Genomic DNA, 27,176 nt, shown 5'->3' on the forward strand with positions numbered 1-27,176 from the left:
TTGAGCATACCAGAGGGCCTGTAGCTTTCTTTATTTTCAGAGCAGGGGCTCTGGGATGGCAGTCACAAAGCGAGACTTTGCAGTTCTGTTCTTCCAAGCACTGGGCCATCTGTTGGGTATCACTTCTATTTGTCTGCTCTTTGAAACTGGGGGTGATCAGGATGACAAGGAACCTAGATGGTTACATTGGAGAGCTTCCCACGACTGTCCTGGTGGTTTTTTTTTAAATGTGGAAGGGTTGAAGAATGGAAGCTTGTGCAGGTTTAACAGAAACTGCATCACGTGGTAGGCGGAGTGAGACAAACTGAAGGTGTACAAATACATTGGGTCATCAATGAGAGAGTGAGTATGAACTGCATTTGATGATGAGAGATAGAGATTAAAGATTTTTTTTTTCAATTCTATGTGTGGTCTAGAATTTATAATGGGTTCATGAACGGATTCTAATTTATCTTGGTTATTGCTATATCTCTTATCCAAAGGGTATATGTTAAACAAGGAGTAATTAAATAAACTTTTCTTTTTTGTTGCTGATTTAGAGTCACACACATTATTTCAGTACAAAGCAAGCTTGTGTAAAGGTGTTAGAATCCATTCTGATTGTGTAGGTGTGAAAATCCCAGTGTCGACCCCTTTATAGTGGACATTCCTTGCAAAGAATAAAGATAGCATGAATCCTGGGTATTAGCTGTGATCCTGTGTTTTAAAATGAACAGACCTCCAGATTTCAGAGGCTGGGGATACTGTATATTAGTTTATTAATGCAAGAAATCAGTTGTTTGCTGTTCAGAGAACAGATGTGAATGATGTCTAATGCTGGGAACACACTGACAGATATATTGGCCGATCAATCGATCGGCCAATATATCTGCGGCATGTCGGCCAGTGTGTACCAGCGATATGTCTGTGAATGGCGTTGTTCACAGACATATCGCATTGGCTGCGCTATGTATGGGCGGTCTACAGAGCGCTCGTACACACACAGCGGCAGCCGCAGGAAGGGGGGCGGGACACACCCCCAACCTGCCCCCCGGCCGCCGGGATCCGCTGCAGCATGCAGATGATGGTTAATCAGTTTGTATGAACGACCATGCTCTGCAGATATATCTGCAGATCACTTGATCTGTGGATATATACCTTAGGTGTGTACCCACCTTAAGGGAGGGGTTTGATGGAGCCACAGATAGTTTGTTTTCCACAGTACCTTGCTCTGGGATATCCAATGCGGAGGTAATACCAATCTCAAGGAGTCCTAGTGGAAGAAGCAGAGGGTTTCAATTAGAGATCCGAACCCACCCGAATTTCAGGGATCCGGGGCGAATCTCCCTGCCTGCCCGGGTTCCCTCACCCGAGGCAAAACCTTGCGACCCCGCTGTCGGGGTCGCGAGGTTTTGTATTGACCGAGAGCCGTCTGTCACAACTCTCCACCAATCAGCGTTAAGACCATTGAAAATGCACACAGAAGAAAAAGAAGATGGCGCCGGCACCCCCCGCTGCCGACACTCCCACTGGCAGCTTCCCCCGCTGCCGACACCACTGCTGCCGACACTGTCTGCACCCCTGCCTCACGTACTGAGGACACCGTCAGCGACCCCCACACTGCCGACACTCCCACACTGAGGACACCACCAGCACTGCCGACACTGTCAGCACACATGCACTGAGTACACCACCGGCACCCTGCATTAAGAACACCCATGCACTGCCGATACAGTCAGCGAACCTGCAGTGAGGACACCGCTGGCACCTCCGCTCTGCCGACACAGCCAGTAAACCTGCACTAAAGACACCGCTGGCACCCCTGCACTGCCGACATCACTGGTACCCTTCACTGAGCACACTGCCAGCACGGCAGCACTGCCATTCCATGTACTGAGGACAGCAACCCTGCTCTGCCGACACTGCTGTTACAGTAAGTGCACTATTGGTGTAACCAACCCACACTGTATAACACACTGTAAACGTGTTGGAAATTAGAAGGTGAACTGCCACATGTTAGTGCCGCCACTGTGTCACTTAGCTTAGTCAGCCAGCCAGCTGGATGCAACCTTTTGGCCTTAACTAGATGAAGCAAATAATATTGTGAGGTGGTCAAAATTGATTGGAAATGACTGGAAATAAATGTTATTGATGTTAATTATACTATAGGAACAAAAACAGGCCAATTTTATGTGATTTTAGCTGTTTTTATGATTTTTAAAGAAAAAATCCAGATCCAAAACCAAAACACGAAAACAAAACACGGAGGTCGGCGCACATCTCTAGTTTCAATCCAATCCAATGTGAATCTATGCAATGCTATGATACTCTGAACTCAGATTATACAACGAGTGGCCAAATTATTATGACCACCAGGTTAATACTTTGGTGGGCCACCTTTTGCTGCAGTCTTTCTATGTTAAAGTCCGTCAGATCGATTTGTTTACCCATGGTGATACACTTCATTAGTCTTCTTTCCATCCTTATACAGATTCAAACATCCTATGTCTGCATTATCTGCAGAATAGCTACTTTGCATAAAATTGCCTGGTGGTCATGATTATTTGGTCACTCAGGGCCTGATTCAGAGCCGAACGCTCTGACCAAAGCGCTCGCTCTGAATCAGTGCCCTCCTCCCTGAAAATAGAGCGGCCTCCTGGCCGCTCGCATAGCTGTGGGTGACCACCCACAGCATATGCGAGCGACCAAAAAGATGGTCGCGATGGTCAAGACCATCGCGACCATCCGGCTTGCGACGAGACCCTTGTGGTAGGGTCTCGTTGCCGCAAGCCCTGGAGTGATTTTGGCTCTATCAGAGCCAAAATCACTACCACTGACATCACTAGTGATGGCAGTGGGGCCGGACTCAGACGGTAGGCGTTCCCATCGGAACGCCTCCGTCTGGCAACCACGCCCCCGGCACGCCCACTAAAGGGGTCGTGCTGTCAGTCACCATCGACAACACGCCCCCTTTAGTGCGAGACCCATAACGACGGCTCCCTCCGTCGTGCGCATGCGCATTGGGGGAACATAGACCCGCTTGCGAGCGTCCTGCGCTCGCGAGCGGGTCTGAATGACCCCCTCAGTGTATGTGTAAATCCCATGTTCTATAAATAATATATGGATAATATACCACTTATGTAAGTTATAGAGCTGATTGAAGTTACCGAGTTGTTCCATGATCATACAGTATAAGTGATGAGGGTTTTGTACATGTCACATAATAGACAGTGCATGAGTACTAAAATGGGGATTCTGATTTGCACGGGGGATATTAAGGGGATGATGTTTAGGTCAAATATCAGTCTGTTTAAATCTCCCTTTTGGATGGAGCATGAATTTCAAACTAGGTTATGTGGTTATATATGTTTTTAAGTTAGTATTATATTTTATGTATTAGGTGTCACAAGGGTTCTTCAGTGATGTACACAGTGGAGGCAGGGCCGTATTATTCATAATGCTGACCAGGCTGAAGCCTAGGATCCCCGTTGGAGAAGTTGCAAGGCACACTCGTAGCTAGCTGAGGTTTGTTTTAAGACAATGCGTGGGGCAGGGGGAGAAAGCGGACCAATAGCGCACTAGCATCAGGGTTGTTACGCCTCCTTGAGAGGGCATGTGACCACCGTTATCACATCTGCTGTCACTGCCGCTACCTGGAGGAAGTTCTCTCTCTCCCAGACCTCAGCACACACAGGAGATTCCACAAGACTTGCTGGGCTTCCAGACGCCAACTAGAGAACCACCACTGAGTGCAGAGGAAGAATACCCCAGCATAGGGGTATAGCCAACTAGATTAAAGATCCAGAGTGCACACCCAAGGATAGACACAGCAGCCTACTAGTAAATGCATAGTGTGGGACATTGCCATGACACACATACAAGGACATCCAAAACCCTGACAACCACCTTCAGGGCGAGGGAGATTTATGGATTGCACACCATACGGGAAGAGGCCCATACCCCAGTATGGGTCATTTTACACATCCCATTGTGTGACTGCATCAGTAGACGCTACACTGCAGACACGGCACAGAGAGATGCCGCCTCTATTTGGAATACGGACAGTAGAACACCTTAAAGGAGCCAGCTTATCCCACCAACAACTTCTCTGACAACAGTCTTCCCACACTGGACATTATTGATAATTTATTGTACATTTATTGGGATTGTCTGGAGCACTGAGCTTTTTATTTTTAGCAATCTAATAAACAAAAACTAACTATAGACTTAAACAAATCACTCCATTATTGCCTTAGAAGCCGGTATGCACTCTGCTCGATTTCATCTTTTGGCCATATTAGACCATATACTGTTGCTCATTTTTCAATTAAGCATACCACACCCACTCAACATACAGAACCTATAGTGTGGTGAAATTCTGAAATGCTGCAGGCGGCCTGAAATACCTGAAAGCCTAGGGGCCTAACCATGGATTATTACTGCCCTGAGTGGAGGAACATAGTAACTTTCCAAAGTACAAGAGTCTTCAGACAGAGTAGTTACATACAAGAGCACAATTTTATCCCTATGATAAGTATTAGGCATGGGGTTAGGCACTAAGGGAAGGGTTAGGGATAGGCTGCTGGGGGGAAGAGGTTAGGGTTAGGCTGTGGGAGGGGAGTGTTAGGGTTAGTCTGCCGGAAAGGTGGGTTAGGGGTTAGGGTACTTACCTGCAGGCGTTGGGATGCTGACCACCGGGATCCCATACCCAACCCGGCAGAATTGGCTTAGAGCTTGGCCCCAGGTAAGAGATGAGACACGGGCAAGGAGAGGGAGGTTGCGGCCTCCCGAAGTGCTTAAGGAGAAGGCTTGTGTGTTACGGGTGGACCTCCTGGCTCAGCCACAGGGACGCAAAGGTGCATTAATAATATTTGTAAAGGGTAGGACTTAAATATGTTTTTTTTTTTGGGGGGGGGCTCAAAATGCTATAGGATAGGACTCATGTTTGCATTATTTCTGACATCCTGATAATATTTGCATTTCTATCAATCCCATTGTATTTCTTAGTTGGATTTTCTTACTTTAAGATGGTATCAGTTGCTTTGAACAAATATAAATATACTTACAGTATGATGATAATAATAGTAATGTAAGGCATAGTTGTTCACTTGTTCTATTATGCTAATTGTTGCTTACTACGGAATCTTCAGTTTAATAATAGTCTATTAAACTTATATATATATATGTTGAATGAATAGTAACAACATAAGTTATAAAAATAGAAATAAAAACTCAAGAATAATAAATCAGCAACGTTACTACTTTAAATGGTCCTGGTACATTCATATGTCACAATATATAAATATTATATTATTATTATGAAAGGGAGGCACAATTTATTATAAGGCACAGTGCAGAGGTATCATCATTTCTGATTGCTGTTTGAGTGGCTGTCTTAAGTGGGATTTAGAAAAACATATAATATTTAAAATTAAGTAGAAATAAATTTGCAGAATGGAAGAAAAACCTGCTCTGCTGACCACCTTTATAATTTATTGCTTACATATCTGGTGGATGCTGTTTATCATGGTAACAACTGTAGAAGCTATCACTGGGTTACATCTTATTACATAATGCAGAACAGTGCATCGTGGAGAGCTTCAACCTGCTGTTAACTGCTATGTTGCGATGACAACCGACCAGGGCATAAACACTCATACAGTACTAATGTGTAACTGTAAAAATTAATAATAATGAAATCAGTAGTTGGTGTTAGTGAAAGTATACTGAATCCAGGATGTTTGACACAAGGTATAAGAGTACTAGATGCTTGGTTTTCTAATCTTTCCCAAGATATGATTATATTTGTACATAAAGGTAGAGTGGACATATTGTATTACAATATACTATTCCTAATGGGATACACTTATTAAACGGCACAAGACAGTAACAAGTGCAGTCCAACTCAATTATCTTAAGTGCATTTATAGAATTTATAGGTAATTGAGTCATGTAGTTAATCATCTGAGAATACACACATGGTTATACTGAACCTACATATCTCTCCTTTAAATGTGTTTATGAAATACACATACTGGTTATGTTTTATGTAAATATGACCTATTTACTGATAACAGCTTGTCACCAGTGCTACTTTTTTATTTGCAGAGCTAAGGAGATAAAGACCAAACTTGGGACTCTCCTCCAGAAGCCAGAAAATGCCATCGATTTAATTATCCCATACCCTGAGAAGCATGAGAAGCCAATTAAGGCACCCAAGTAGGTATCTGCACATGAAAAGGTTCATCAGCTTAAAACAAGAACTAGTAGTTCACTAATAAACCTTTCATCACAAATAGCATTTGCTGATCCTCATTCTTACTTCATATACCCCGTATCACAGCTCATAAGTGCCATTAAATATAACCAGGGGCCCAGGGTACTGTGGGTAGGGTGACCAAATCAGGGAGGTGTTGCCACGCCGCCTCCCAAAAAATGAAAAAAATGCTATGCCATACTCTGGGCCCATATTCACTGGCATCAAAATAATGTTTTTTTATACTAACGTTTATATAAGATGAAAGAGGGATGGGGGAGGGGGACAGAGATGAGAGAGACAAACAGAAGGGACTGAGATGAGAAAGGGAAAGACAGGAAGGACAGAGGAGAGAGAGAGAGAGAGAGAGAGAGAGAGAGAGAGAGAGAGAGAGAGTTACAAACATGAAAGAGAGAGACAGATGGAGGGCAGAAATGAGAAGATGGGGAAGACAGAAGAAATCTAATTATCCACGACTGAGTGTTATATGTTTAGTCTGACTATCATACCAACCATACTGTTATCTAGATATCAACAAATTTGACAAATGACAACAGAGGTACAGTTGGATTATATACATAGCGACAGAAAATTACATTGCATATGATTGACGCTCGCTGGTGTAAACATTTCATGTGTTTACTAGCTTATAGCCTAACATCTTACAATAGGGAACATGCTATTTCTGTTACATTTACGGACATCTGAAAATCTGACTTTTTTTAATCTATGTTTAATCTATTGTCAATTGCCCACTATGACCCTATTAATCTTAGTGTAATCCTCTTGGTAAACGGCTTCAGCAACAGTGACACCCACAGTCTATAAGATGGTACTCCACCCTGTTCCCTTTACAGCTCAATACTGTACATTCAGTAACACTGATTATAACTGTCCATGTTGCTCTGCATACTCATATCCTATATATTCTAACTTCTGCTCTTCATTAGAATGACTCCTGTACATGAGCTGATAATTTCTCTGTGTTACAAGCCTGTTCCTACAGGCAATCTGCAGACACCCTGTATAAATAATGTCTGTAATCTAATTTTTCTAATTATCTCACTAAATGACAGAACTATATTGAATATTGTGACTGTGGTATATCCTTAATCTAATTATGGGTAATTATTGGACGACTGTGAAACATCCCAGAGAACATCTAATTTTTTTTTGTCTTATCTCTTACTGCGGGCTCAAGTCTGAGGCCAATGTGTCAGTTGCCATTACTGAGAATCATGTCTGTGTAAGGTTGCAACACACACCCCTTATAGAGCACTTTTAGCACCAGTGTTGAAATAGATATGAGAAAACACTTTGTAACTGGCTTCTATCATATGCTTTCCCTCTTAAAGCTTGCTATATACAGTATAAGGAAAGGGGAATGCTGGATAAGCATGGCAGCTGGCTGCGATCAGTGGAATCAGTGAAGTAGGGCACACATAATTAGTGGGCACAGGGCCGTAACTAGGGTAGTGTGACCAGTGCCATGGCACAGGGCACCGTAGGGCAGAGGGCACTGTTTGGGCTGTCAATGCTCCTGTTTATTATCATTCTCACTTGTAGCTTCCTCTTCTTTTATCCCCAGCATCTCCTGGTCTCCCATATCTCTTCCCTGGCCCTTCCCCATTAGATCATGGCCATTTTTTTCAGGTGCACTTGTCCCTATTTAAAAAATGGGGGGAGGGGTGCCAAAGCTCTCTCTGGCACAGGGCACCAAAAAGTCTAGTTACTGCTCTGAGTGGGCAGGTAGCCATTTCTCACCTTGGAACTTTACCTCCGCCCTCTTCATACCCATCACATTATGGGGCTGATGCAAAGTTGAGCACAAGTGGCCCCTAACTGATTCCGCATTGCATGCAAAACTAAAAGCGTATAGTCAGAAGTATGCAACTCTGTGGCCAGGCCACCCCTATCCGTAGGCTTGGTTTCATAGCCGTCATAATTATCAGTGCACACTTGCACTAGCCCTCTCCCTAGTAGAAAATATCTATCGGAATACAGGCGGCATTAAAGAGCCGTAACTAGACTTTTTGGTGCCCTGTGCCAGAAAGAGTATTGTCACCCCCCCCTATTTTTCAAATGGGGAAAAAACGCACCCGAAAAAGGGGCATGGCCTCATGGGGAAGGGCCAGGGAAGAGATAGGGGAAGCCAGAAGATGCTGGGGATAAAAGAAGAGGAAGCTACAAGTGAGAATGATAAAAAACAAGAAAACTGACAGGCCCAAACAGTGTCCCCTGCCCTGCGGTGCCCTGTGCCATGGCACAGGCCGCACTACCCTAGTTACGGCCCTGCGGAATTACTTCTACACACGACTCTGCATAGCCTGCAATTTTGTCAACACACCTTGCTGAACTTAGTTAATGTGAGATCACCCCGTTTTAGCCCAGTTAGTGCCCTTTGGTCACAAGTGGAGTTGACACAAACACAGAAGAAACACACACAAGAAACAGATTTGCATTTAGCTTTGCATCAGCCTTTCTTAGTATAAATATCAGAACAAAATGTATGGGTCTATGTACTAAGCCTTGAAGAGAGATAAAGTGGATGGAGATAAAGTACCAGCCAATGCCATTTTTAAAACACAGCCATAAAGTGACAGCTAGGAGCTGATTGTTTGGTACTTTCTCTATCCACTTTATATCTCTCCATGGCTTAGTACATTCAGATCCTGATTCAGCAAGGAATGCACGGATGCAGACGCATGCAATCTTCCGATGTTCAGGGTCTGCACATATGTCTGGGTCGCAGTGCGTGTGCGCGAACCGCTCACTGCATCCGCAAAAGTGAGTGCAGTGAATACTCAGACCCAGGGAAAAGTGATTGACAGGAAGTGCAGTTTGTGGGTCGATACGGGGAGCGGTCAGCCGAACGCAGGCGTGCCAGTGCGTTCGCACCCCTTTACAGGGGCGTGCATCAATTAGCCACTGAGATGCCAGAAGCAGCCTGGCGGCCATCTGTGTGCAGGAAGTCTCTCAACTCCTGAGGCACGGTCAGGTCTACCTTTAGTCTGCGTGCGGATCCGATGTTACTCGATTTTCCCAATGTTTTCTCAGCCTTGCGCATCAGTACGGACGTTAGCGGAGGGTAAAGAGGACGGCATTGTGTAGTGCTGGACATCTGCATCTTTGTGCTGCAATTACCGTGCATATGCAATTGCCGTGCGTATGCAATCATTAGCATATTCTCGCAGCGCCCAGGTGCGTGCGTCTACATTCGTGCGTTCCTTGCTGAATCAGGCCCATAGACCCCCTTAGTCCAGTTATTTCCACAATCTGCCTAACTGTGCCCCTATTTGGACCTTCCAGGCTTCAGGAATCAGGGCACATGCAACTGACTTGCTCCCATCTAGCTATCACAGCTAAAGGAGACATAAGTGAGGGAATGAACAGTTCAAATGCTTCTGGTGACTTTTATGATACATTTCAAATACTGTAACATCCCAGTCTCTAAGTCACTCTGAAAAAAATCATCCTTTTTCTATAATATGAACCATCACCAGATTGTACTGTATATATTAAGCTTTCAGCAATCTGAGCCCTAAATAATGTAATTTCAAAAGTTTAATCAAAAACATGCCCTGTTTCTATATTGGCTTTATTTTTCCATAAATACATAGTGAACACACATTGATATCCTTTTGTGTGTACAGAAAATATAGTTCTCTACAGCTTTTGTACTGTACCCATCTGTGCATTATTTGGGAGATGCCATATTAGATTTGATTCAAGAAGCAAATATGTAAAAAACTATTCTCCCAGTGGAGACAACAATAGCAACAGCCAAAACCACAGCAATTTGCAGGAGTAAAATAAAGATTTATTTCCCATGCCTTAACATTGACAAATGGCATTCAAAATATCTTAACTGTGTTTAATACTATGGAACCCTTCATATATTTATGCATTTAATAATATTATTTTTTTTAAAGCACTTTTCCATTTAAAAATTTCATTTAAACATCACTGTACCATATTTTCAATATTTAGCATTTTTCATAATATAGCATATATACCCTATTTAGTACAAATTGTTAAAAAGCTATCCATTTATTTTAAACACACCCACTATATATCCTGCTCTCGTCATGTAATAAATGTGGGTGCCCCTCCCCTGGGATGTACACCTTTACCTTATCTTATATCTAAAATATTAAATTAATACTTTCATAAACCACATTATTGGGTTTCACTTTGTTTGTAGAACAAAGATTGCATGGACAGTATTTGTCTATAAATTAGACACACACTGATGCCATTGCAGGGCCACCCTTCTGTGTAAATTACACATATTTGGTATTCCTGTTCTAGTTTATGAATATTTAGATACATATTTGATATTTCTGTTCTAGTTTATGAATATTTAGATACATATTTGGTATTCCTGTTCTAGTTTATGAATATTTTAGATACATATCTAGGATCACATTAAAGTAAGCGTTGTCAATTTATTTAATTGCAAAACTCCTTGGCACCTAATGTCTTTTATTTAATATAGGTGATAATTTAGATGACATAGCATACATAGCATTCCACAGGGAGATGTATAAAACCTTATATAGCAGACTAGTGGAGAAGTTGCCCCATATCAACCAATCAGTTTTTAGTTACTATTTATCAAGTATATTCTATAAATGATAGCTAGAAGCTGATTCATTTATATGAGAAATTTCTTCCACCTGTCCACTTTAGAAGGTTTTACACATGTCCCCCTAAGTATGGAGCTCTATTGTTGCTTATAATTATAAATAGGGTGCAGGGCATTAGGAGGGGGAAGGGTTACCATGGAGACAAAAACTCACTTCCAAGATGTGGCCACGCCCTCAAGATGTGACTATTGATCCTTCAGCGTCATGGAAGCGGGGGTCCAATAAGCACATGCTTCTAATTGGGGTCCGAAATTTGTCAAGAGGACCTGCTTTTAACACATAAGTGTTCCTACAGCTTGACCACCTGTGGGTGTAGACTTTGTGTTACTGGTATTGATTGTAAGTATGTTTTACCATTTCATTCAGAAAAATGGGGCAGTGAATTCAGGTATTCTCTGCACACCCCTGAACACTGCAGTGCACTGTGCCCTTCACTAGGGGCATATTTATCACAATCCACATTTTTAATGAAGTAGTGATAAATATTTTTTGCCGAAATTCGCAACGTGAAAATTCATATTTCCACGCAAATTTAGTAAAATCCTCTTACCAAGAGCCCGCCCTGACGAAGAGCTGGAAGTAGTGTGATAGGGATAAGGGTTCGGGTTCCCGGCAGCCAATGTGATAGGGATAAGGGTTCGGGTTCCCGGCAGTCAATGTGATAGCGATAATGGTTCGGGTTCCCGGCAGCCAATGTGATAGCGATAATGGTTCGGGTTCCCGGCAGCCAATGTGATAGGGATAATGGTTCGGGTTCCCAGCAGCCAATGTGATAGTGATAATGGTTCGGGTTCCCGGCAGCCAATGTGATAGGGATAAGAGTTCGGGTTCCCGGCAGCCAATGTGATAGCGATAATGGTTCGGGTTCCGGGCAGTCAATGTGATAGCGATAATGGTTCGGGTTCAGGGCAGCCAATGTGATAGCGATAACGGTTCAGGTTCCCGGCAGCCAATGTGATAGCGATAATGGATCGGGTTCCTGGCAACCAATGATAAATGTAGGGGCCGCGGCAGATATCAGAGATATCTTCTGAGATCCCGCCATAGAACATCTGGGGATACTTAATTCTTTGCGGTTAGCCAGTTACCTCCTAAAAATGGAAGTTTTCAGGAATATCCTGCACATATTTAAATAACAAATAGGCCCCTGAGTACCTGCTTCTATCATGATTGGTCTGATTGATGAGCTAATATAGTGATACCTCCATCTATTTCCTTTAACAGACCATCACCAGATGAGGCCCTGCAATGGCGAGATTCTCTGGAGAAGTTGCTGCAGAACAGCTGTAAGTCCCCTTCTGTCATCCTCTTACTTCTCTGCTCCTCTCAGCATCCTGTCTGTATCCTGTCACTAAAGGCTTAGTTTCACTGGTATCCATGCTATTGACCTCATATACTGAAGTTTAATTTTTTTCCCACAAGTAGGATTTTCATTAGACTGGAAAATACAGACCTTTTTGTCCTCTACTCTGAAATTACCCTGTCCTGGTTTGGATTCCCAGAAAAGGTTCAAGGGGGGCCCTGCAAAGTGATGTGTTATACACGTGATACAGCACGTGTCCCAAACTATCTTTTATTAATGTTTGAATTTGCAGCTATTGCGTAGCCCATGCAGTACTATTTCTGCATGCATAATGTGAACACCAAACTATTATTAAGTATTGCTTTCATAGCATTCAGAGCCGTAACTAGACTTTTTTGTGCCCGATGCCAGACAGAGCATTTTGGCGCAACACACACACACACACAATTTTTGAATAGGGACATAAGATAGTGCAACTGAAAAAGGGCCATGGCTTCATGGGGAAGGGCCAGGGAATAGATAAGGGAGGCCAGGAGATCCTGGGGATAAAAGAGGAGGAAGCTACAAGTGAGAATGATAATAAAAAGGAAAATTGACAGGCCCAAACAGCGCCGCCTGCCCTGCAGTGCCCTGTGCCAAGGCACTGGTCGCACTACCCTAGTTACGGGAGCTAAAGGATATACTGCTAAGGCGCTTAAAACATCATGAACACTGTATCAACCAAAAATTAAATAAAAATACATTTATTAAATAGTACACATGAAAAAGACTAGCCGCTCCCGGGAGTAAATAAATATTAACACATAACAATCAATAAAATCAGTAATCTAAAAGCATAATGACTAGTAGCTGACTAGTAGCGTGAGCATAGTGTACAGACTCAATATTGCTGGTTACAATGATGAATAATAAGTAACAGTCTCAAATAAAAACTAGGTATCAAGACTCTTGTATCCAAGAAGTATGGCATAATTGAGTCTTCCACAAATGTGGGAATAATAAATCACAGGTAGGCTGGAATAATAGTCCTTTAGATGTAAGCAGAATATAATGAAACAGCACATACTGTAGTAGAAATCCCTTGGTTCTCACTGCAGTACAGTCCTCTTAATCAGACTCCGGTCTGAAAATTAGCATAGTGGTTCCAGCGGCTGCTGGGTGCAGTGTAATATGCTGGGCCGTAGGTGAAGGACAAGGGGGGCCAACTCAGGGCGATCGCTCCAAGGTGAACGCTGATTTCCCGTGTAAGTCCTAGGCCACGCTGGGCCTCTGCAGGCAGGGTCTCCGTCAGGTTGGGTAAGCTTGCTCCAGCAAACTGAATAATCAGGCGCTCTGACTGTAGAGCGAGTGGGAAGTAGGTGCTCCGGAATAGATGACACCTGTAGCTTTGACGCGTTTCCCCGTGGTGCACGGCTTTTTCAATAGGCACCAAGGCTAATCTGTGATTACCCTGGTAACGGCCCTGGCATGGCTGGTCATATGGTTTACATTGAATCAAAATATATATATCAGGATGCCATGACAATGGCAATTTGCACTGAAAAACAGATGATGTTGCTGATAATAATCATAATTAATAAATGTAATTTCATTTTAAATTAACAAATTGGCAGCATCTGTCACCTGAACGGAAGTAACTGTTGTCATGCCTGCCGACACTTGAGACTCCTGGGAGGAGGCAGGCCTACTAAGCACAATAAACTGGGGTAGCTTTAGGAATGACCTTTTCATTAAATGTCGATAGCATGGAATAAAAGTAAATAGAATTTATTCACAGGAGAAATATAATAGCAACGTCTCAGATAAAGTCTTTAACACAGAAAAGTTAATATGGTAGGGAACCCCGAGTCCAGTATGAGGCTAACACCTCAGGATGGTATAGAGGATGAAATGAGGTTGAAGCAAGGTTGAGCCCTGTAAAGCAGTGTAGTTCCGGAATAGGGTTGAGCTCTGCGGTGTAACTAGAATCCGGAACGGGGTTGAGCCCCGCGATGCGGTGATGATAACTGTAACGGTGCAGTTGACAACTGTAACGAAGATGGGTTTAATGTCCACAGGAGTGAGAGGCAACAAGCAAAGTAAATAGTGCAGCAAAAGGTGAAACCACAGCAATGGAGCAGAAAGCAATACTTAGGCAATGGCTATGTTGAGCTCTGTAGTGCGGCTAGTAACTGGCATCAGAAGTTAAGCTGGAACATGAGCAGAGATATAGCAAAGTCCACAGCAACCCACAGGCACAGCAGGGATCTGGCAGGAGTCCAAGAAAGACCTGAAAGTAACGTTGCACAGACACTGAGACACAGTTAGTAACAGGCTTTATACTAGAGGTCTGTGATCCATAGGATGTTCAGAACATGTGACCCAAATGGAATTAGGTTTGAAATAATGAGCAATCTAGGAATCCCACAACCTGACAACACCTTGGAAACAGATCACTTTAACTCTCTATTCCCTGTATGTGAAGAACGCCAGCAAGCAGGATAGCTCCTCCAACGACCACAAAGGAACTTTGGAAAAAGTAATCTATCTTTATGTACTGAAATAGTCGCAGTCCTGACAACTGTCAGTCACATGCAGTAATAACACAGGTTTCTGAATAGTAGCGAACTGCAAGTGATTGACAGTTACTTCCACTTGGACTAGAGATGCTGTGTGGTGCAATACAAAAATGACACACGGAAACTATGAGCAATGTGCCTTCACATCAAATAATCAACCAGCCCCAGCATTTGAGAGTCTGGGAAATGGGTTCAATTAGAACAGGAAGATTACAACTACGATGTCCCCACAAGTGCAGGGCTTGCCTGTTGTTTGGTAAAATATATTATGCATCTTTCCCAGAGGTGCACTGAAAAATTCTAGGGTGCTTCTCAAACCATTTGAGCATTCTGGGCCATGTTAATAATTAAGCTTTGCCATCTCAGTAATCTAAGTATGATGGACAGGTGTCCCCAAGAGAAAAGAAAAACAGCACAATTATCCAATCTGAAAATAAAGACTAAAGTTTCTATTAATCCAAAACCATGAGGAAACAGCTGGATCCGCATGATAAAGGCACCTTTTTAGTATAGGACTACTTATTAAAGATAAAGCGCAGGAGATTTCAAAGATGTCTGTCTCCTATGTCCAGCTAACGAGGACTGAAGTCTTCCCCTTATCTGTGAAAAGCAAGTTACTATGGGGGCGCATGAGTAGTAGGTAATTTAGATCTGTACCTTGTAAAGCATAGCTATCACTGTACAATCCAGTATTTGCAGGGATGGGCTCCTAGAAGTCACTGACCTCGCACAGACATTTGCTGAATAGGCATACAAAATCATTTCTGATCGCAATGATATTCAGCTATGATATAGATTACCCACCAAAGATAATCCCATAATTGAATTAGATGCTCTCAAAAAAAACACAGTTCACTGTTTTACTAAATATTAAATATAATCTTCTTTTCTTCTTTCTTGATCCATCATAATCCAGATGGAAATTCTTGTTTAGCCCATCATAGCCTGAATAAAAAACAAATAAACAAAAATATTCCTGGCAGGTACCCTAATAGGTATCCCTGATTTAGCACTGACTAGGTCAGAACCAATAAGTGTATCACCCTGACTGATACTACACTAGCGTCAGAACTGCAATTGCGCAGATCCCCAGGTCCTAATCTAGTGAGGGCAGAAGCTAATATAATACAATGAATATCCTATCACTCTTCTTGTATACCATACACGCAGTGGCACCGAGAGGGGGGGGAGCGGGTACTAATTACCCGGGCCCAGACTTGCTGGAGGGGCCTGGCGTGGGCCCGGCTCTGGCACTGCTCCCCCTCCCTCTTACATCACAGCAGCCCAGCACACACTGCTGTGAGCTAGGCTGCACTGGGAGACTGCTTGTGGCAGCTAAGAAGTAGCCACAGCACTGGTTATGCGCTTCACGGCGCTGCAAACTGTTATTTTTTACCTTAGGGGCGTGGCTACACCTCCCGTGATTAGATTACACTCCCTTTTACCTGGGCCCGGCGTGGTTCTTGGCGGGCTTGCGTACATGCAGTGGCGTAACTAGGGCAGGGCGAGCAGGGTGCGTGCCCTGGGCGCCGTGGGACCGGCAGCGCGGGGGGGCACCGCCGGCTACGGTCCGGCCCGCCCTAGTTAGCCACCAGTGTAGCGCCAACCGCAGTGAGTGCGGTCAGCGCTACACATTTACAGGACTGGCGCTAGACTTCCAGCGCCGGTCCTGTGCTGCACACCTGAGCCTGTTCCCTCCCCCTGAGCCCAATAGCGCCAGGAGGCGGGCTCAGGCTGTGCATAACACATGCATCGCCGTCAGCGCTGGCGGCGATGCGTGTGTTAAACAGCAGCCAATGAGAGTCAGATAGACTCTCATTGAATGCTGCAGCACCCACTGCAATAGCCGGACTTCCGTCCGGCTCCTGCAGTGGGTAATGGGACAGACGTCATGACATCATGATGTCTTTCCCATTATGCTGAGCGCGCCAGCCCGGGAGGACTGGCGGGCGGCGGGAGCGGTGTGGAGCAGCAGCGTGGATTCAGGTATGTTTTTATATATTTAAAAAAAAAAAACCTGTCAGCACTACTGGGGGCACAACGGGGGAGGGGGGTGGCTACTACTGCGGGGACTCTACTGGGGTGGGGGCACAACAGGGGGGTGGCTACTACTGGGGGCTCCATTATTGGGAGGACCTCTATTGGGGGGGGCTATTACTGGGGGTACCATTATTGGGAGGACCTCTACTGGGGGGGCTATTACAGGGGGCACTTAATCGGGAGGGGGAACCTCAACTGGGGACCACTACTTGGGGGGGGAACTACTACTGGGGGCATTATAAAAGGGGCCTACTACTAGGGGCACTGCACTGGGGGGACCACAACTGGGGGCAATAACAGGAAGGACCACTACAGGGACCACTGGATAGGGGGGGTCCCTAGTGGGGGCCTGCATCAGGGGGACCACTACTGTGGGCACTGCATGGGAGGGGGGGACTACTGCTGGGGGCACTATATAAGGGGCTTACTGCTAGGGGCACTGCAGGGACCACTACAGGGGGCACTAGATAGGGGGGATCACTACTGGGTGCCTGCATAAGGGGGACCACTACTGGGAAAACTGCATGGGGGGGGACTACTGCTGGGGGCACTATATAAAGGGCACTGCATAGGGGGGGACTACTACTGGGGGCACTACATAAAGGGCACTGCATAAGGGGATGCCGCTACTGGGTGCACTGCATTGTGGGGACTGCTACTGGGGGCACTGCATAAGGGGGAACACTACATAGGGCACTGCATTTGGGGGGACCACTACTGGGGGCACTGAGTAAGGGGAACTAATTGGGGGCTGTATAAGGGGGACCACTACTGGGGATACTGTATAAGGGGCACTACTATGGGCCTGCATAAGAAGGACCACAACTGCATACTGGGGGTACTGTATAAGGGGTACTACTGGGGTTAAGGTGCATATGGATAGGAATGTTCAGCGTGAAAATAAAGGGGTGTCATGTTGACACGCCCCATTTTTAAGTGGCCACGCGTGCCTTCGGCGTGCGCACATATCGGGATGTTCCCTTTTCAAATTTGCCCTGGGCTCCAAATACCCTAGTTACGCCACTGCATACACGTCTCTTTACTGCCACCATCCGTATAAAATACAAAGGAGCCACAGGTTCCCTAACACTCTACTACAATTGCGCAGGCTCGACTTAATAAACAAGCACTAAGATAGTTGGTCTCCCCCTGCTTCCAGCAATCAATAATAGTTATAGTGTAACCTTAGCAATTTAATAGCTTCTTGAAAGACTGGGTTCCTGAGCATGGATTACTAAAGAAACACTTATTTACAAAGGTAAGACCTGTACAATGCTTATTTACAGAAATGATATGCATAAAAAGGGTTACAGATTACATAGACTGATGTGTTTTGCCATTTCTAAATAAAAAGGAAAATTTATACATAATTATGCACAGCTTATTTTGGGGCAAGGGGTAATGCAGGTAATGCAGTTCCAGGCTTCAAATTAGAATAGATCCCCCAAGTCTGACATAGAACAAAATGCTCCCATACCTTTCATCAGCTTCACACCCCCCCCCCCCTCCCCCACTTCTTCATATTAATGTCAGTCCCTGATGACTGGTTGGACAGTTAATAACCCAGGGGCCATTCTAGGACCGCTCATGTCATTTTTACCTTAAGTACAATAAACTGTACTTCATTTCGCCTGTGTGATATCCACATGAAAACAAAATAAGTTACAGTATATTGACTATAGTATATTCACATTATTCTTTATTGTTTAAGCTTTGAAATGATTGCAAACAAGACTGCTCTGGGGTGTGTAATTGGTGAAGGTGCATACACACACAACGATTTTTTGAACAATTATCGTTTAACGATATCGTTTAACGATAATCGTTTGAAAAAATCGTTCACTTTCTGAGTAAAACGATGGACGATTATTGTTCATGCGCGTTCACGTTTGTAGTTTGTAGTTCAGTCAGACTTGTCAACTCAACGATTTTCATTAAGTTAATATGCAAAAATCGTTTGTAGTTCATAAAAATCGTTCATTACATTTAAATGAACATAGTAAATGAACAACTTTAGTAAACGATTTTAGTTCATTTTTTCAAGGTAGAAAATCGTTTACTAAAATCGTTCATTAACTCAATCGTTGTGTGTGTATGCAGCTTTAGACCTAATTTCTTCCAAATCATACATCGTTGGGACTCTCAAATCACACCAGACCTGAGTACAGACTTCAGGTATATTTCTATACTGTACCTTCAGGTATATTTCTATACCTTTTACAGAAATAAACATTTTTTTTAATCAAAAACAGATAGAATAATGTGATGCTTTTATTTTTTTTAACCCTTGCTGGGGAGCAGACTGCTGTTTTTGGTGCCAGCTATGTATCCTCAAGTAATCTACATGCAGATATAGACAAAGGCCTTGTTTACCAATATCATGTACATTTTAAAAAAACTACACCAGCCCTCCTCTGTTTTTATGAGTGTAATTAACCCCTATTTACCTGTGTGGGCTGAATTTTAATGGTTCATCAAAGAACATAACTCACCATTTGCCCTAACATGCACATTGGGCCTGATTCAGAGCCACTCGTAAGCGGCAGCTCGTTCGCTCCGAGCGATGTTTGCACAACTGCGCATGCGTACGGATCGTTATACGCATGCGCGAACCAGTCAGTGCGGCCGAAAATCGTGTGCTCGCTATTTTGAGTGACAGAATGAGGTGTATGTGGGTGGTAACAGGGGAAAGTGCTTGAAAACGGGGAGTGGAGATCCGATCGCAGGCGTGCTTAAAGGTCAAAACGGGCGTTTTATGGGTGTGCATAATTAAAACATCAGCGTCATTGACAACGTCACTGGGTTTTTTTTAAGCCAGAACTGCTCGCAAAATTGTGGTAGCAAAAACCAACCACAAGAATAGCGAGCAGCTCATACCCTGTTCGATGTACTCGATTAATTTAATAAATAGCGGACATGACGAAGGATGCGAGCGGCCAGGGGGCGTAGTTTCCCAAAAAACGACCGCAAGTTTTGTACGCTCGTTCAGACCTAGAGGCGTGAACAGATCGCAAACAGCGAGCGGTTCAATTGAATATCCACCCCTATTTTCTGGACGAGCGAGCGCTAATTGCGTCCGGCTCTGAATCAGGCCCCTAATCTCTACAATAACCAACAAAAAGAAACCCACCCTATTACTAATACCCCTTTTAAACCGACATTAAAATCCCAGATTTTTGCTTGTGAACGTGCATCAATCTGGTAAACGGATCCACCCAGGTTCAGTGACCCAGGGATCCAATTTAGATAGCTTGCAGGGATTGGCACAGGTCATTCCCGTGTCACGCTGCAGTGTAAATGGCCCAAGCCGGGTCACGATGACCCGGGTCATACCGCATGCTACCTGATTGGCCGGCTTCAGCGGCACTTGGAGATTACACCATCTCCAAGCGTCTACTGCAACGCCGGAAGAGCCAGGTCACTGGAGACCCGGCTCCGGTGTGAACGGTACCGATCCAGGCCGCAGTGTAAAAAGGTCCTATACTTTGGAGAACTCCATGCACGTGTTGAGTATTTGGGGATAGGGACATGCTGAGTTTGACTTCTTTGTTTATTTTTTATCTGAAACACAGCACTGTGCATGGAAACTGGTTTTGTCATTAACCAAATAGACCGAATCTCTGCCAGCTCTGATCTGGGGCATACTTTGGTAGAGTAGAAATGGCCATGCGTGGTGTCAGTCTACACAAACGTTATAGTGCAGGGCATACTTTAGTAGAGTAGAATGGCCATGCGTGGTGTCAGTCTACACAAACATTACAGTGCAGGGCATACTTTAGTAGAGTAGAAATGGCCATGCGTGGTATCAGTCTACACAAACGTTACAGTGCAGGGCATACTTTGGTAGAGTAGAAATGGCCATGTGCGGTGTCAGTCTACACAAATATACAGTGCAGGGCATACTTTAGTAGAGTAGAATGGCCATGCGTGGTGTCAGTCTACACAAACATTACAGTGCAGGGCATACTTTGGTAGAGTAGAAATGGCCATGCGCGGTGTCAGTCTACACAAACATTACAGTGCAGGGCATACTTTGGTAGAGTAGAATTGGCCATGCGTGGTGTCAGTCTACACAAATATTACAGTGCAGGGCATACTTTGGTAGAGTAGAAATTGCCATGTGCGGTGTCAGTCTACACAAATATACAGTGCAGGGCATACTTTAGTAGAGTAGAAATGGCCATGCGTGGTGTGAGTCTACACAAACATTACAGTGCAGGGCATACTTTGGTAGAGTAGAAATGGCCATGTGTGGTGTCAGTCTACACAAATATTACAGTGCAGGGCATACTTTGGTAGAGTAGAAATTGCCATGTGCGGTGTCAGTCTACACAAATATACAGTGCAGGGCATACTTTAGTAGAGTAGAAATGGCCATGCGTGGTGTCAGTCTACACAAATATTACAGTGCAGGGCATACTTTGGTAGAGTAGAAATTGCCATGTGCGGTGTCAGTCTACACAAATATACAGTGCAGGGCATACTTTAGTAGAGTAGAAATGGCCATGCGTGGTGTCAGTCTACACAAACATTACAGTGCAGGGCATACTTTGGTAGAGTAGAAATGGCCATGTGTGGTGTCAGTCTACACAAATATTACAGTGCAGGGCATACTTTGGTAGAGTAGAAATGGCCATGCGTGGTGTCAGTCTACACAAATATTACAGTGCAGGGCATACTTTGGTAGAGTAGAAATTGCTATGTGCGGTGTCAGTCTACACAAATATACAGTGCAGGGCATACTTTAGTAGAGTAGAAATGGCCATGTGTGGTGTCAGTCTACACAAACATTACAGTGCAGGGCATACTTTGGTAGAGTAGAAATGGCCATGCGTGGTGTCAGTCTACACAAACATTACAGTGCAGGGCATACTTTGGTAGAGTAGAAATGGCCATGCGTGGTGTCAGTCTACACAAATATTACAGCGCAGGGCATACTTTGGTAGAGTAGAAATGGCAATGCGTGGTGTCAGTCTACACAAATATTACAGTGCAGGGCATACTTTGGTAGAGTAGAAATTGCCATGTGCGGTGTCAGTCTACACAAATATACAGTGCAGGGCATACTTTAGTAGAGTAGAAATGGCCATGCGTGGTGTCAGTCTACACAAACATTACAGTGCAGGGCATACTTTGGTAGAGTAGAAATGGCCATGCGTGGTGTCAGTCTACACAAACATTACAGTGCAGGGCATACTTTGGTAGAGTAGAAATGGCCATGTGTGGTGTCAGTCTACACAAATATTACAGTGCAGGGCATACTTTGGTAGAGTAGAAATGGCCATGCGTGGTGTCAGTCTACACAAATATTACAGTGCAGGGCATACTTTGGTAGAGTAGAAATTGCCATGTGCGGTGTCAGTCTACACAAATATACAGTGCAGGGCATACTTTAGTAGAGTAGAAATGGCCATGCGTGGTGTCAGTCTACACAAACATTACAGTGCAGGGCATACTTTGGTAGAGTAGAAATGGCCATGCGTGGTGTCAGTCTACACAAACATTACAGTGCAGGGCATACTTTGGTAGAGTAGAAATGGCCATGTGTGGTGTCAGTCTACACAAATATTACAGTGCAGGGCATACTTTGGTAGAGTAGAAATGGCCATGCGTGGTGTCAGTCTACACAAATATTACAGTGCAGGGCATACTTTGGTAGAGTAGAAATTGCCATGTGCGGTGTCAGTCTACACAAATATACAGTGCAGGGCATACTTTAGTAGAGTAGAAATGGCCATGCGTGGTGTCAGTCTACACAAATATTACAGTGCAGGGCATACTTTGGTAGAGTAGAAATGGCCATGCGTGGTGTCAGTCTACACAAACATTACAGTGCAGGGCATACTTTGGTAGAGTAGAAATGGCCATGCGTGGTGTCAGTCTACACAAATATTACAGTGCAGGGCATACTTTGGTAGAGTAGAAATTGCCATGTGCGGTGTCAGTCTACACAAATATACAGTGCAGGGCATACTTTAGTAGAGTACAAATGGCCATGCGTGGTGTCAGTCTACACAAACATTACAGTGCAGGGCATACTTTGGTAGAGTAGAAATGGCCATGTGTGGTGTCAGTCTACACAAATATTACAGTGCAGGGCATACTTTGGTAGAGTAGAAATGGCCATGCGTGGTGTCAGTCTACACAAATATTACAGTGCAGGGCATACTTTGGTAGAGTAGAAATAGCCATGTGCGGTGTCAGTCTACACAAATATACAGTGCAGGGCATACTTTAGTAGAGTAGAAATGGCCATGCGTGGTGTCAGTCTACACAAATATTACAGTGCAGGGCATACTTTGGTAGAGTAGAAATGGCCATGCGTGGTGTCCAGTGGCAAACGCAGGATTTGCAAAGGGGGGTTTCCAAATACTAGGTTACACAATCAATGACAAAAAAAAATCTAAAAGACTGCAGACACACACACTGACACACACTGACAGACTACAGACACACACACTGACACACTCACATACTGACAAAGACACACTCACATACTGACAGACACTCCTCACACACTGACACACTCACACAGACTACAGACACACACACTGACACAGACACACACACACTGACACACACACTCACATACTGACACAGACACACACACTCACATACTGACAGACACACTCACACACTGACACACTCACACAGACTACACACACACTGACACAGACTTACACACACTGACACACACACTCACATACTGACACAGACACACACACTCACATACTGACAGACACACTCACACACTGACACTCACACAGACTACAGACACATACACTGACACAGACACACACTGACATAGACTACAGACATACACACACACACACACACTGACACAGACACACTCACATACTGACAAAGACACACACACTCACATACTGACAGACACTCTTCACACACTGACACACTCACACAGACTACAGATACACACACTGACACAGACACACACACACACTGACACACACACTGACACACACACTCACATACTGACACAGACACACACACTCACACACTGACACACTCACACAGACTACAGACACACACACTGACACGGACACTCACATACTGACACAGACACACACACTCACATACTGACAGACACACTCACACACTGACACTCACACAGACTACAGACACACACACTGACACAGACACACACTGACACAGACTACAGACACTGACACACACACTCACATACTGACACAGACACACACACTCACACACTCACACAGACTACAGACACACACACTGACACGGACACTCACATACTGACACAGACACACACACTCACATACTGACAGACACACTCACACACTGACACTCACACAGACTACAGACACACACACTGACACAGACACACACTGACACAGACTACAGACATACACACACTGACACAGACACACACACTGACACAGACTACAGACACACACACTGACAAAGACTACACTGACACACACCTCTCACTTAAAAACACAAGTAAATACAGCTCTGGCATCATTGCACCCCACATGTTATACACAGACCTGCAGTGCAGCTCGAGTCCAGGAGAGACTGCCGGCAGTACGATCAGATCTCTGTCACCCGGCAGCAGCTCCCTCTCAGCCTCTCACAATGCTGGTGCTGCCATGTGAACTGCCTAGGAGGGCTGTGCGCTGCCGCTGCAGCTCCCCCTACAGCCAGCACAGTATGACAGCAGGCACAGTTGCCTGAGCTTCTCTTTTAAAAAAAATAAATAAATAGTTCAGCTGCACAGCGATGGAGCAGCTGGCAGGGGGGGTTTCTAGGTACTCAGAAACCCCCCCTGCGTGCGCGGGTGGTGTCAGTCTACACAAATATTACAGTGCAGGGCATACTTTGGTAGAGTAGAAATGGCCATGCGTGGTGTCAGTCTACACAAATATTACAGTGCAGGGCATACTTTGGTAGAGCAGAAATAGTCATGCGTGGTGTCAGTCTACACAAATATTACAGCGCAGGGCATACTTTGGTAGAGCAGAAATAGTCATGCGTGGTGTCAGTCTACACAAATATTACAGTGCAAGGCTTCAGTATCATGTAGACAGTTTCACATAAAATTATTAGGTTCTTTCCAAATGAGTCAAAAGGTTAAATCACTGTTATTTGTATACACAGTAAAATGTAATTTAAAATTATATAATGAATGCATCAATTCATAAGTAAAAATAAGTTTCCTATAAACTTCCAGAGACATGCAATCACATTCTCATACAAAAAAAGGAAAACAAAATGATGCTATCGCTACAGTATATTAATCTCTCAAACTGTTTTTTTTGTGTTCAACATGTCTGTTAAATAAGGAGAGCAGACTGTAATGTAGTCACTAGAGTAAAGTTGCTATCAATGTTCCCTTAAATGTCCAGTCCCAATATAGTTAGCAGGAATAGGCTTCATTCAGCTGAAAGCACATAGGCCCTCATTCAGAGGCGGCCGCAAGAAGCGAGCGCTCGCTCTGAATGAGGGCGGCCGCTTGTTTTTTTAAGTGCGGCCTCCTGGTCGCTAGCTAAGCTGTGGGTTACCACCCACAGCTTTAGCGACCGACCAGGTTGATGGTCGCGATGGTCAAGACCATTGCGACCATCGGGGCTTGCGACGAGACCCTAAGGTTGGGTCTCGGCAACCACAAGCCCCAGGGAGCTTCCTGCTCTGATTGACTGCTGATGTCAGTGCGGCCGCCCACAAAACGCAAGGCGTTCCTTAAGGAACGCCTCCATTTGTGAAACCACCCCCCCGCCACGCCTACAAAACGGGTCAAGCTGTTGATCAACATCGACAGCCGCCCCTTTTGTAGAGAGCTCCGGAGCGAGAGAATTTCTCTCTCGCTCCGGGGCTTGCACACGCGCAGTGCGGCTGCTGCGCGTGCGCAGGGCATAAGCATTGACCCGGTTGCGAGCGCTTGTGACCGGGTCTGAATGAGGACCATAGTATGTATACAGTAGGTAAAACAAGGCCCAATATATAGATGTTACTTCTTAGGAACGGCCCAGTCACAACTCACAAATAATGTCAATAAACACAGATATAGGATCTCCCCATGCTGTGGACTTTCAAGATGCCAAGTTGGAAGCCATGAAAATTCCCAACATCCGAGCCCAGGGCCTGATTCAGATTTAGAATACAGCAAGAGAAATTAACTGTGGACCTTGGTAAAACCAGGCTGCACTGCAGGTGGGGCAGATTTGATGTCCAGAGAGATGTAGATTTGGGAGGGGTGCGTCCAAACTGACATCTAAATTGTAGTGTAAAAATAAAGCTGTCCAGCATTTGTTGGCTACATGCAAAAGCAGCCAGTATTTACCTCACATGCAAAAAATATGTATGTATTTGTACCCCTTTGCAATGCAACTTGGTTTGTCCAGGTACACAGTTATTTGCTCTATCTAACTCTATTTCCAAATCTGAATCAGGCCCCCAATGCATTATGTGTAATCCTCCACGGGTATAGATAGCACTGGGCCTAATTCAGAGATGTACGCTAACCCGATGGTTGTATGACTGCGCATGTGCAACCCTCCATCTGAGTCTGCTCGCCGTGTCTCCCAGCCACAGCCTGATTGACAGGCTGTGGCATTAGGGAGGTACAGCAGGGTCGTTCCTGGCCAGCTGTTCTGGAAATGGGGGTGCGAGGCTCACATTTTCCGGAAGGGACGAGGCCAGGGTCTGCGTCGGTGGACGCAGATTTTCTGGCCTTGCTGGCAGCCAGGGGTTAGCCAGGCTGGGTAAGTCTCAACTTATGCAGCCTGGCCAAAGGGGCAACCATCACGGCCGATGGTTGTGATGGTGATCCAAGGGAGCGTCTGCGGACGCTGCACTGGGATCTCTCAGATGCAGCAAGGAGGTGTCTATTTCTTCCGGTCACCTTCTGCTGCTTTTACATTTTGTTGGACGGTATTGCACAGCTGCTTGTGTGCAGCTGCAATATCATCCATCTCTGAATTAACCACTTGTGTCTCGTTATCAACATAATGAGAAATGGAGGCAAATGACTGTATAATGGCAACTTCTTCCCTCTCAGCATTGCACGCAAAGGGCTGGGGGTTCTGAGTCCCCAGAAAAAATATGTCAGAAAGCTGTCTAAAGGTGCAATTGATTCTCATTCATCTTACCACAATATTTTGTGTCTGTCAGTCTAGTCCAGTACAGAATTTACAACTTTACCAGTGGTGCCCCAGAAGACATAATTTCCTCAGCTAGGAAGAATTTGCAGTTTGCGCTCTTATAAGTGGAGGCTCCAGAGGTGGGGCAGCACAGTCCAAAATTCAAATAAGGGAGCCACACCAACTGCCCTTTCAAACACTTCCAAACATTGCAGGTCAGGACTCACTGGTAGTTGGTGTGGCTCCCCTTTATGAATATTGGACTACGCT

The 27,176-nt window shown here is 44.7% G+C and overlaps 1 protein-coding gene across 1 annotated transcript in view; it reads left to right on the forward strand.

The window, feature by feature from the left end:
- RGS5 (regulator of G protein signaling 5) overlaps window positions 1-27,176 on the forward strand; it is a 164,288-nt gene that overhangs the window by 51,517 nt on the left and 85,595 nt on the right. Inside the window, exons 2-3 of the mRNA XM_088482008.1 lie at window positions 6,088-6,198; window positions 12,109-12,170. Coding sequence (XP_088338134.1) covers window positions 6,088-6,198; window positions 12,109-12,170 — 173 coding nt within the window. The remainder of the gene's footprint in view (window positions 1-6,087; window positions 6,199-12,108; window positions 12,171-27,176) is intronic.

This window comes from Taudactylus pleione, unplaced genomic scaffold (genome assembly GCF_031769625.1).
Source record: "Taudactylus pleione unplaced genomic scaffold, aTauple2 ptg000017l, whole genome shotgun sequence".
Classification (NCBI taxonomy): domain Eukaryota; kingdom Metazoa; phylum Chordata; class Amphibia; order Anura; family Myobatrachidae; genus Taudactylus; species Taudactylus pleione.